General features: G+C 39.6%; 1 protein-coding gene across 1 annotated transcript in view; it reads left to right on the plus strand.

The window, feature by feature from the left end:
• Polq (DNA polymerase theta) overlaps positions 1–13,455 on the plus strand; it is an 80,030-nt gene that overhangs the window by 17,698 nt on the left and 48,877 nt on the right. The window contains exons 8-14 of the mRNA XM_021184708.2: positions 787–933; positions 2,155–2,367; positions 7,816–7,952; positions 9,059–9,263; positions 9,451–9,593; positions 11,928–12,121; positions 12,970–13,094. Of these exons, the coding sequence (XP_021040367.1) occupies positions 787–933; positions 2,155–2,367; positions 7,816–7,952; positions 9,059–9,263; positions 9,451–9,593; positions 11,928–12,121; positions 12,970–13,094 (1,164 nt within the window). The remainder of the gene's footprint in view (positions 1–786; positions 934–2,154; positions 2,368–7,815; positions 7,953–9,058; positions 9,264–9,450; positions 9,594–11,927; positions 12,122–12,969; positions 13,095–13,455) is intronic.

Genomic DNA, 13,455 nt, shown 5'->3' on the forward strand with positions numbered 1-13,455 from the left:
TAGAGTTCCTGTATTTAAATTCTTACTAGGGGAGATGTAACACAAACACCACACAAGAAGGTAACAAACCTGTGACTGTGACTATTAGATAGCGACAAAGGGGCCAGAGGAATATGTAGAGAACTAGGATCCCAGGCAGTGCTGGTGTGCGGGCTGATGGGCAAGGGCCGGTGTGTGGGCTGATGGACAGTGTGGGTGTGCGGGCTGATGGGCACATCTTGAAGTTGTTGTTACTTTGTGTCACTTTGACAGAGGTACTTAAAAAAGGAAAGGCTTATTTTGGCTCATGGTTTCATAGGGTGCAAAAGCAAGAGAATTGGGCTCCTTACATCATGGCAGCAGACAGGAAGCAGTTGGCTAGGGTGAGATTTACTCTTAAAGGTGTACCTACAGGGGCCCACTGCTATGAGCCAGGCTTTATAACTTTGTAAAACTGCTACGGGACCAGGAATTAAAACAAGAGCCTGAAGGAATCTGCCTTTGAAACTCTGCCTCTTTTCCTTTGATTGCCTTCCCTTGAACATCATGTCTCTGTAAACCTGAGCCCCCTGACTTGGGGTATATTATTAGAACTGCTTATGAGGATTTACAAATTCTTGAGGTCCAAGTGACATCCCATCTCGGTTACATTGTAGTGGCCTGGGAATGATAATAGCACGTAGCCGTTTCTGAACCTGATCTTTCTTTCTCTCATTATTTGGCAGGTAACAGCCAATGAAGAAAGAGACTGGTATAGTTGGCAATTAATTAATTAACTAATTAATTAATTTTGTGTGTGTTTGATAGGGTTAGTAAAATCATCTGAATTTCCACCAGTGATTCTAGACCAAAAGAGCCTTCTGGAAGTGATGGATCAGTTAAAACGTTCACCTTCAGGACTAGACTCTGTGCTGAAGAATACTGTGCCATGGGGAGTAGCGTTTCATCACGCAGGTATTCCTTGTTTCTAAACTTGTTTTTCGTGGACTGGAGACATGACTGATTATGAGCACGTGCGGCTCTTGCAGAAGAACTGAGTTTGATTCCCAGGACCTGTGTGGCAGACTCCAGGGGATCTGATTTCCACTCTGGTCTCTGTGAGCTCCTGCACACATGCACTGCATATATATTCATGCAGCTTCACTCACAAACACATAATAAATCTAAACAGATTTTAAAACTTTACCAGACTTTCATAATTTCTTCATGTTTGTATTTATGTGGATGTATTTCTTGTTAATCACACTTAATACTTATAGATCTTATTTTAAGAAACAAGGGATTAGTCAAACCAGAGTAAAATAAGCAGTTTTAAAATATGTATCTGAATTGCATAGATATACTAGATAATGGATTTTTAAAAACCGTTATGAAAGTGAATTCTAAAAATTTTAACCTATGTATATGTTGTTCCCTTAAAATTTATGTTAGAATGATACTTTCTACTCAGATATGATGTTGTTATTCTTTTTATTTCAAGTATTGACATAGTCTCATATATATGGCAAAGTCAAATTTGTTTTAGGAATTGTCATTGATTTGTAGAGGACTTTGAAAAACAAAAACAAAAACAAAACAAAAAGAAAACCAAAGCAGTGGGTAGGCTGTCAGCGAGGCCACTGTTATGACAGTCACTGAATGACGTGCTTGTCTCTGGTCACATGTGTTACGATTATAGTCACAAGTATGTTTCCTAAGATTGGAAGTTTAATCTTTTCAGTTCGATTCAGCTTTTTATCATATACAATGTATACATATGATTTTAATGACAAAAGATACAATTTTAAGACAAATTTTTAAAATGTGCATGTGTAAATACATATCCATACACAGAAACACAGGGGTTGTTAATCAGTAGTATACTGTTAAACTTAACCTGCTGTTTGCTCTTACAAATAAAATGTTATTGGACCACACTTCCACTCACTTGATCTGCTGCTGCTGCTTTCATTTACCAAAAGCAGGGCAAATAGTTTCTGCAGAAACCACCCGTTCCACTTAAAACAGGTAATTTTGCTGACTTATCTAGATGATGTCTAAAGATGGCAGCTTGTACTCTTAAACAGGTAGTGATGGTGTTTTGTTTATAATAAAAGATCCGACTCTCAAATCTGTTTATAAGTGATCCAGTGTATTGGTTCTGTGGTAATGATTTTGGATCTGCATTTTATTTAGGACTTACTTTTGAGGAGAGGGATATCATCGAAGGAGCCTTCCGTCAAGGTTTTATTCGGGTCTTGGCAGCAACGTCTACTCTTTCTTCTGGAGTGAATCTTCCTGCTCGTCGGGTGATTATTCGCACTCCAATTTTCAGTGGTCAGCCTTTAGATATCCTCACTTATAAGCAGATGGTTGGGCGTGCTGGCAGGAAAGGAGTAGACACAATGGGTGAGTTTGAATGGAGATGTCATGGCATTGCTGAGAGATGTCTCCTTGAAAGTTGACCAGTAAGAGCTCTTTCCTATCATGATGTATTTCTTTATTGTGCAGCACCATAATGCCATTCTCTTGGATTGCTTAATGTTTACTGTGAATATGATTTTTATTAATTATTGTGTTTCTCCTGGTAGAGAACTAAGATTTTTCTTTTGTGTTGTATGCAGTGAAATGATTCAGTAATATGTAAATAACAAGATTTATGATTTTATTAGCTAGAAGATGATTGTAATTTTCATATTGCTCCTTTTTCCCCCTCTATTTTTAGTAGGTATTGTGTATGTGGGTGTGGGTGCTCTTGCCTGTGCCTATGCATATGTAGGTCAGATATTGGATATTTTCTTCTATCATTCTCTACCTTATTTATATCAAAGTTTTATCTATTTATTTATTTTTATGTATATGTGTCTGTGATGTGGTGCACTAACAGAAGAGGGTAGTGGATCTCCTGGAGCTAGAGTTATAAGCAGGTTTGAACTGCCCAACATTCACGCTGGAACCAAACTCAGTTCCTTTGGAAGAATAATAATTCTTCTTACACACTGAGGCATCTCTCCAGGCTTCTTCCTTAACTTCTGAACCTGGAAGCTGTCATTTCTCCAGCAAGTCCCCAGGTTCTGTAGTGTCTGCCTCATCAATGTTAGGTCTACAGATGCAAGCCAGCACATCTGGCTTTTATGTGGGTGCTGGAGGTGTGAGCTCAGGTCCTCATGCTCACATAGTGCTTTAGCCACTCCCTAGCCTCTCATGTCTACTTTCTAGTGTTTAATCTCAAAACAAACAGGGTGCTATGTGCTCAGAAGTACCCTTTTTGTCTCTAAATTGATTCAGGTTCTAACTTGGCACTAGCAAGTAATGTTGCTATTATTGACAATCCAAACACAAACTTTGACTTAATCAATGAAATAGTTTGAATTAAATATCAACAAAGAAGCAAAGCTTGCTCCAGCTCTTCTTCTCCAGTGCATGGCTGGCTGCTACATGGCAGTCAGGGTTACCACCAGTGAGGGAGTAGGACCTGGGAAATGAAGTCTAAACATGAGGTGGACTACACTTAGGCAATAGCCAACTTTATTCAGAGCATCAGACAATTTATAATCTTAGTATTAACAAGAGTCACCTAGGTAAAGTGTACAACCACAAGGGCAAACCTCACATGGCAAAAACCACATTTTTCCATAGAGGCATATAAACAAAGAATAATAGCCTGTTGAGAATTCACAACAGAGGAATCTCAGATGGCTGAGAAGCACCTAAAATGTTCAAAGTCCTTAGTGATCAGAGGACCAAAACAAACCAAAACAACCCTTAGATTCCATCTTATATCAATCAGAATGGCTAAGATCAAAACCTCAAGTGACAACACATGTTGGCGAGGATGTAGAGAAAAAGGAACACTCCTCCATTCGTGATGGCCTTATTTGTGATAGCTAGAAGGTGGAAACAACCCAGATGTCCCATGACAGAAGAATGGATACAGAAAATGTGGTTCATTTACACAATGGAGTACTACTCAGTTATTAAGAAAGAGGATATCCTGAGTTTTGCAGGCAAATAGGTGGAACTAGAAAATATCATCCTGAGTGAGGTAACTCAGACCCAAAAGGACATGCCTGGTATGTACTCACTAATAAGTGGATACTAGCTCCCCTCCCCCAAATACATATTACCTAAGATAAAGTACACAGAACTGAGAAAGGTCAGCAAGCTGAAGGGCCCAAGTGAGGATGCCTTAGTCCCACTTGGGAGGGAGAAGAAATCGATCACAAGTCGGGAGGGAGGGACCTTGGAGGGAAAGTGAAACAGGGGTTGGAGATGGGAAGAGGGGAACCTGATCTGGTATTAGGTGAAGGAAAAAGATTGAAGCTCTGAGGGCCATCAGAAAGAGTTGAAACAGGGCAACCTCAGGAGGTAGGAGGTTGGGGGGACCCTCCAGAATGCATCAGAGACCTGGGAGGTGAGAGACAGTCAGGATCAAAAGGAGGGACCTTAGATGAAATGCCAGACAGTAGGGAAAGGGAACTTATAGAGCCTACCTCCAGCAGGAAGACAGGGCATCAAATGAGGGCAGGGGTTGCCATCCCCCAGTTACAACTCTCACCCAAAATTGTTTCTGTCTGAAAGAATTACAGGGATGGAAATGGAGAAGAGCCTGAGGAAAAGAAGGTTCAGCGACAGGTCCAAAGTGGGATCCAGCTCAAGGGGAGGTCCCAAGGCCTGACACTATTACTATGGAGTACTCACAAAAAGGGACCTAGCATGACTGCTTTCCGAAAGACCCAACAAACAGATGAAAGAGTCAGATGCAGATATTTGTACCCAACCAGTAGACAGAAGCTGCTGACCCCTGTGGTTGAATTAGGGAAAGGCTGAAAGAAGCTTAGATGCGGGGTGACCCTGTAGGAGAACGAGCAGTCTCAATTAATCTGGACCCTTGATATCTCTCAAACACTGGACCACCAAACAGCCAGCATACACCAGCTGATATGAGGCCCCCAACACATATACAGCAGAGGACTGCTGGGTCTGTGTTCAATCAGAGATGATGCACCTAACCCTCAAGAGACTGGAGGCCCCTAGGGTGGGGGTGGGGTGCTGGGGTGGGGACTCCACGAGGAGACAGGGACACGGGGAGGAAGTATGGGGTGTGGAAGGTGGAAGTCAGAGAGTGGACGGGGACAATAAATAAAAAATACTACTATTATATCTTAGATCACGTCCCAACCGTCACACACTGATAGTGGGGACTTCAGTATCACCCTCTCACCAATAGACAGGTCATCCAGAGAGAAACTAAACCGGGAACACTGGCGCGACCTGATGTCATGAAGCAGATGGAACTAAGATTTACAGGACATTTCACCCAAATACAAAACAATATATCTTGGCACCTCATAGAACTTCTCCAAAATTGACCTCATACTTGAACACAAAGCAACTCTAACAGATCCAAGAAAACTGAAAAAGCTCCCTACATTCTATTCAGCCACCACAGATTAAAGCTGGACATAACAACAAAGACCACAGAAACTTTACAAACTCATGGGAAATGAACAGCTCAGTATTGAATGAAAAATGAGTCAAGATAGAAATGAAGACTTTCTAGAATTGAGTGAAAATGAATATACAACATACCCAAACTTACGGAACACAAAGAAGGTGTTCTAAAAGGCAAGCTAAGTGCCTACATAAAAAAAAAAAAAAATCTTGAGATGTCTCATACAAGTAATTTAGCAGTACAACTGAAAGCTCTAGAAGAAAAAAGTCAGACCCAGAAATTGTAGATAGCAAGAAATAATCAAACACATGGCTAAAATCAGCAAAAGAGAAGCAAACAACAAAACAAAAAGAATCAATGAAATAACAAGTTGGTTCTTTGTGAAAATTAGTAAGATTGACAAACCCTTACCTAACTTTACTAAATTTAAAGGTGGAGAGAGAATATACAAATCAATAAAATTAAAAACGAAGTGAGGCATATAACTACTGACACCAGGAAAAGTCAGAGAATCATCAGGATTGCCAGAGGTATCACTATCCCTAATGTCACGCTGTACTACAAAGCCATTATAATAAAAATGGCATGGTATTATCACAAAAAGAGATGTATGGATCAATGGAGTGAAATTGAAAACCCACACAGAAATCTACAAATCTATCTATGGATATCTTATTTTTGATAAGTCAGAGATTCCTATTGAAAAAAGCACCTTCAACAAATGGTGCTGGTCATATTGGATAGCTGCATGTAGAAGAGTCCATGCAGATCCATACTTAGCACCCAGCACAAAACTCACCTCAAATGGATCAAATACTCCAGGATAAGATATACTGAACCCGATAAAAGAGAAAGTTAGGAACAACCTCAAACTCATTGGCGCAGAGAAAGACTTTCTGAACAGAACACTGTTAGGACAGGCAATACGATCAGCAATTAACGAGACCCCCTGAAACTGAAAAGCTTCTGCATGGCAAAATACATAGTCACTTGGACAAAAAATCAGCAGCCCACAGAATGAGAAGATGTTTTTTACCCACTACACGTTTGGTAGAGAGCTTATATCCAAATATATAAAGAACTCAAAACCAACCATACAAACCAGATAGCAAGTAAACAAACCATTTAAAAGTTGAGGTACAGATTTAAACAGAACTCTCAAAAGAGGAAACTCAAAAGGCTGAGAAATACTTGAAATGTTCTTAGCCATCTGGGAAATGGAAATCAAAACGATTTTAAGATTTTATCTTATACCCATCAAAATAGCTAAGATTAATAAAACAAGTGACAGCTCATGCTAGTGGGAATGTGGAATAAGGAGAACACACATCCATTATAGAGTATGTGGAAACTTGTTCAGCCACCATGGAAATCATGATGGCGGTTTCTCAGAAGGCTGGGAATCAATCTGCATCAAGATACAGCCATGTAACTGCTGGACATATACCCAAAGGATGCTTCATCCTACCACAGAGACACTTGCTAACCATGTTTAGTGCTGCTCCACTCATAGTAGCCATAAATTAGAGACAGCCAAGATGCCCCTCAACAGACAAATGGAGAAAGAAATGGTGATAAATTACACAATGGAGTATTACTCAACCATTACAAAGAGTGAAGCCATGAAATTCACAGGTAAATGAATGCAACTCGAAAAATCTTGAGTGAAGTATTTCAGACACAGAAAGACAAAAATAGTATCTTATATATGGAAATTTTCTGTTAAGTCAAGAATAACTATAGAGTAAGGGACTAGGCCAGAGAAGCAACAAACATAAATAGAACTTTTTGTCTTCTACCTCCATAAACATAAGGCACAGATGTCCGTCCCTTAGAGTCATTTCTTTTGCTGTCTCCTCTATAAATCACAAGGATCAGTATAGACAGAGGCCAGCACTGAGATCTTTCTATAAACCCACCGCACTGAAATGACACTTCTCTTTCCTTAGCTTCCCTGAGGATGCTCCTGCTTACCAACTGCTGCCAACAACAAAACATATCAACAAAACAGCATTTGCTTTGTCTTCTTATTTCTCCACACTTTGTTGGCCTTTATTAAAAATAACTATAAGACACCTAACAGCTTTGGCAGGCCTCACTCCTTTCCTATGTAACCTTCGTAAACATCAAAATTAAAACATCAAGACCAAATAGAAATTATATTCCTTTTTCCTATTAGTCTTTAGCACCTTCAGTTATAGAACTGAAAATAATCTAAAAGCCAAAGCAGCAGTATGGCTTCTGGTTGCCTATCCAGAGTTCAAAACTATAGCTATGATAACAATTCTGCACTCGTAGCAACCTCTAGCATCTCCTGTCTCCACTTAGTAAGTTAGACTTCTGGTTAATAGTGCCTTATGGACATGGCTTAGCATTGAAGAGATATGTGTTTTTGGTTGTAGGTGAAAGTATCCTAGTTTGTAAGAACTCTGAGAAATCCAAGGGCATTGCTCTGCTTCAAGGATCTCTGGAGCCTGTGCACAGCTGTCTGCAGAGACAGGGAGAAGTCACTGCTAGCATGATACGAGCTATTCTGGAGGTAGGAGTTCAGGAAGTCATAGTTTACTCTTTTATATCTATCAAAAATTGAGCATGTAAAAAATATGAGGTGAGTTTTCTTTAAGAACAAGATAGTTATGTTTTATAGCTTTCTCAAATATGAGTCTGTTTCTTACATATATTTAAACATACATACATACATATATACATAGTTCCTTAGGCTATGCTATTGGGCTCTGTCATATAAGTTGATAAATACATTCTAATACATGTACACATATATGTACACACACATATATATGTATATGTACATATATATATACACATACACAAATATATATGCATATACATACATGCTATGTACTATGTATATGAATATATGGTTATTTCTGGAGTTGAATATAGCAACTAGCATATTAATCTATTTAAAAATGATTAAACAACCAAATGACATGTGGCTTTCTTCACCTTTTTTTGGTAGTGTAGAGAATTGAACTCAGCCTTGTGTGCTGTGCATGTATCCCTCTACTGAGCTATAACTGTGGCTCATCTTTACTTTTTATATATTCTTTATTGCATTTTGAGAAAAGATGACAAAATGAACCCTTGTTCTACTAAGATAATACATGTGGATATTAAAATCAAATCATGGTGTATATTTAAAAAAAAAAAATAAAGAGTTTATAGTAGGGCTGGACCTGTGGTGCATGCTCCTTATCCTAGGATACTGGAGACATGAGCTGCTTCACAAGGCTGAGGCCAGTCAAGGTAACACACTAAATACTAGCTTCATGTGTTTCTACCCTTCCCATCCTTCTGAATGGCATGTATTCAAGAGTGGCATTTAGGAGCAAAGTGTATACTCACAGGTGTGAGTCATGACTGTCTCCTTTATATATTTAACTAGTTCCCAAAGTTCAGGTGCATTCTTTTTTTGTTTACAAGAAAATATGATATCTACTCTCAAGGAAAATGTCACGTTGTACAGTTGTCATCTGTGTTTGTAATGTGTAATGACAAAATAAAGCGTCTCTATACAAAGACTGAAGATATTTTAAGAGGGTAAAGGCACTTTTGTTTACTTGGTGTCCTGGGACTCTACACATCTCATAAAAATTACCGAACTTTTCAAACATTTTCTCTCAGATAATCGTTGGTGGGGTGGCCAGTACGTCACAAGATATGCAGACTTATGCCGCCTGCACATTCTTGGCTGCTTCTGTAAAGGAAGGGAAGCAAGGGATTCAAAGAAATCAAGATGATGTTCAGCTTGGAGCGATTGATGCCTGTGTGACATGGCTGTTAGAAAATGAGTTCATCCAGGTGGCAGAGCCCAGAGACGGCACAGGAGGTAAACACAGCTCTTATGCAGACATGCTCACCGTTTATATCATATTCACTATTTACATTTTGCTCATAAATTTCTGCATGTTAGATGAGATTCTGCATATTGATTGACAGAGCTGAGAGGGTTAATGTGTTGTAGCGAAGGGCAGTGTTTGCTTTTTTAACCTTCAATCCTGTATTCCCTGCTCCAGGAAAGGTGTATCACCCAACACATCTTGGATCAGCTACTCTTTCTTCTTCACTGTCTCCAACCGATACCCTCGATATTTTTGCTGACCTCCAAAGAGCAATGAAAGGCTTTGTTTTAGAGAATGACCTTCATATTGTCTACCTGGTAAGTTCTATTTAAAGACAATACTATTCGCTTATCTATTGATAGAACCTCACTGGGTAGGCAAGACTATGTTGGAATGTTTGATCCTCTTGCCTCTTGTTAGGGAATATTGAGATTCGTGTGTTACACCAGGTCTGCAGGAGGAATTCATTACTTTTCTGGTCGCTGTGACACAATAACTTGTCAAAAGAACTGAAGGAAGGAAGAGTCTCTTTGGTCTCACAGTTGAGGGCATAGTTCATCATGATAGGGAAGGTATGGACGGGAGAAAGGCTGAGGTGCCAGTTCCCATTGCATCCATAGTGTCTTTGTTAAGGTTTTATTGGTGTCTTAGTCACTCTTCTAGTGCTGTGAAGAGATAACATGACTGCAGCAACTCTTGAACAAACAAAGAAACCCCAGACATATAATTGGGGCTGGCTTACAGTTCAGAGGTTCAGTGCATTATCATCATGATGGGAAGCATGGCAGCATCCAGGCAGGCATAGTGCTGGAGAAGCTGAGATTTTTACATCTTGATCTGTAAGCAGCAGGAAGTGACTGGCTTGAGCTTCTGAGACCTCAAAACCTGCCCCACAGTGACACTTCCTCCAACAAGGCCACACCTACTCCAACAAGACCACACCTCCTAATAGTGCCACTCCCTACGGCCTGACATTCAAACCCATGAGTCTGTGAGGGTCAAACCTATTCACAGCAGCTCACACAGTTAGGAGGTGGGGAGAGAGAGAGAAATGCTGGAGCTCAGCTCCCTGTCTCCTTTTATTCCGTGTGGGACTCCAGCCCATGCGGTGCTTCCATCCACACTTCAGGTTGGTCTTCCTCACTCAGTTTGTCTAATGCCCTGTCCCCTTTGTGATTCTGGACTCTGGAGTCAACAGTATTCATCATAGAAAGTTTGTTATATTTGATCACCCTCTATAGTTATGATAAATGTTTTGATATAAATTTACTATCAAATTCTTCAACAAAAACCTAACCAGAAATGTTTGTCACTGAAAAGCAGATTCATACACTTTGATGAGCAAATGAAGGGAGAGAGTAACACTGACTTTACATTAGAATGGGGACTTATCAGAAGTGCTTTAATAAAATGCACTGTGTGCAGAGGGCAGATGTGAAGACAGGGTCTTTTCTTTCCCTTTACAAACTTATAAGTTACATGGGTAGTAACAGGCTCAGTGTTGTGGGCCCCCTGATGTGACTGGGAAGAATCTTAAGCAGGTCTTACCAGCTGTCTGCCATGGTCTTAGTAATGTCCCGAGTATTATGGGGCAGCCATGAGTGTGAGCTCCAGATCTAGGCTGTTTGAGTTGAGCTTTTGGCTTCAGCACAGTAATGTTCTCTTTATGCATGTCCTTTTCTTGTTCAGTTGATGCCATGCTTTCTTCTTTTACCTTCCCCTGTCCTTTCTTCATCTCCTCCCACCCCCTTTTCTCTTTTTCTTATTTGCTCCTGAGCTCTGTGGCTGGAAAAAAGTGCCTTTTCTTCCTAAATGTTGTTTTTTTTTTTTCTGAAGCCCAGGCAGCCTCAAACTTGCTAGGTGTGCTAGGTTGCCTGGACCTTACCAGGCTGGCCTGGAACTCAGTGATCTGCCTGCCTCTGCCTCCTGAGTGCTGGGATTAAATGTGTGCACCACCACGCCTGGCAGGTCTCAAGCTTTGTATCCTAATGCCTCTAAGCATTGTTGTTTGTTTGTTTTTACCCTTTTGTCTACATTTTATAATCTTTTTGTTTTGAAGTCTTCGTGTTCTAACATCTGGACATTTTAAAGGTGTTTCTTTGCTTCCATCCCCAGCCCAGTGCTTAGGACACTTGGCTCTTTCTTGTTTGTCTTAGAACTTTCTTGTTGAAAGTTCCTGGACCACCTGCCCATCTCTTCTTCCCATTTTTCTGATTCTTTCTTGGAATTACATGAAACAGTTAAGATAATACCTTGAGTCAGACCTACTTAGGTTGAAATGTCTATGATTTAATTGCATTTCATGAAATCAGTTTGTGTGATAAACAACCAGTATCACCCTCCCCTGCCCCACTCTCTGGCTTTCTTCTTTTCTCTGTCTGCCTTTGTTCTGTCAATGAGTTATTTTTGAATTAATGGTTTCTTTTAAATGCATTATTACCACAGATGACTGCTGCAGCCTGGGCCTTTGTCTTTACTGCTTACATTTATAATTTTGTTTCTTATGTAGTATAATGGGTTTGCTTGTTTGGTCCAGTGCTAAGGCTTGAACCCATAGCCTTGTGCATGCCAGGTAAATGTTTTACTACTGAGCTCCCCATAGCTCACTGGCAAGCAATTACTCAAACTAAAATGAAGCTGTTTTTTTTTAGGTTACACCTGTGTTTGAAGATTGGATTAGTATTGATTGGTACCGGTTTTTCTGTTTATGGGAAAAATTACCAACTTCTATGAAAAGGGTGGCAGAGCTGGTTGGAGTGGAGGAAGGGTTCTTGGCTCGATGTGTGAAAGGAAAAGTAGTAGCCAGAACCGAGAGACAGCATCGGCAAATGGCCATCCATAAAAGGTAAGCATCAAGGAGCCTGCAGCATTAATCAGGGTCAGGCGTTACGTCCATATCCAGTTTACTGACTCACTCTGATTTCAACAATATAAACATTTTGACTGAGTATGGTAAAATTTATAAATTTCTCTGATTTATTTAATTTACTGACATTAACTTTTCTTGTAACTTGTAATTTAGCAGTCATTATGCCTACAGACCTTCAAAGTCAAATATTTAACCACTTTCCTTTTTGAGTCAGAACTTCCATTTATGGTGGTTTTATCTGGATTTGTATTTTGTAGCACCTTTAGAAGTAATCTTTTATCAGCTGGAAGGTGCTAAAAGATTCGCATGGGGAGACCATAGAGTGTTAAGCTTTCAAATACAGTACATTTTCAAATATAGTATATGATTTACATCAGGGTCAAGTATAAATTTATAAGGATCTCTGTGCTTGGATTATTTGTGCCAATTTTGTGTTTCAGATCAAATCTGGATTCTATAATTAGATACTGTCATTTCACTGAAATTCTATTCATCTTACATCCTTGTATCAAATCTTCTGAACTATGTACCATCCCATAAATTTCTTAACCCAAGTAATTTCTTGAAGTCAGTTAGTAACATTAAAATGTGGGAACTTTTTTGTGACTTTGGTATTAGTTCTTAGCTATGGCTAAGGCATATAAAACGTACTGTGTGCACATGGTCTGAGTCTTGTCTCCCAGGACTCTTTCTGTCTGCTATCCTCCCGGAGGGTCCTGGATCCTCTGTAGCCATTTTGGTCTGTAAGTGGTTTACAGTGTATGTTATACTTTCATCATAACTATAAATGATCTCTTACATCACTTTTGATCATTTATTTTTAGGTTTTTCACAAGTCTTGTGTTACTGGATTTAATCAGTGAAATTCCCTTAAAGGACATTAATCAGAAGTATGGATGTAATCGTGGACAGATTCAGTCTTTGCAACAGTCAGCTGCTGTCTATGCAGGTTAGTCAGACAAAGTGCTTCACGGCTAGCTAAGATTCTATGGTTTAAGCTGTTTAGATTGTTTTATTGAGCAGGGTCTCACTGTGTAGCGCTGGCTGGCCTGGAGCTTCCAATGTAGACCAGACCGTCCTCAAATTCAGTGATCCTCCTGCCTCCTAAGTAGTAGAATTAAAGGTGTATACCACCATGCTTGGCTTAAAAACCAAAAAAAAAAAAAAAAAAAAGCAAAAAAAAAAAAAGAAAGTACAAAGATTCTGTGTTGCTCATCATTTCTAAAATAAGACCAACCAAACAAGGCCAGTGGGGAACAATAAACAAGTTATTGTTTTTCTGTTATATATTAGCAAATCCTGGTAGCTTC

Source organism: Mus caroli, chromosome 16, assembly GCF_900094665.2.
Source record: "Mus caroli chromosome 16, CAROLI_EIJ_v1.1, whole genome shotgun sequence".
Lineage (NCBI taxonomy): Eukaryota > Metazoa > Chordata > Mammalia > Rodentia > Muridae > Mus > Mus caroli.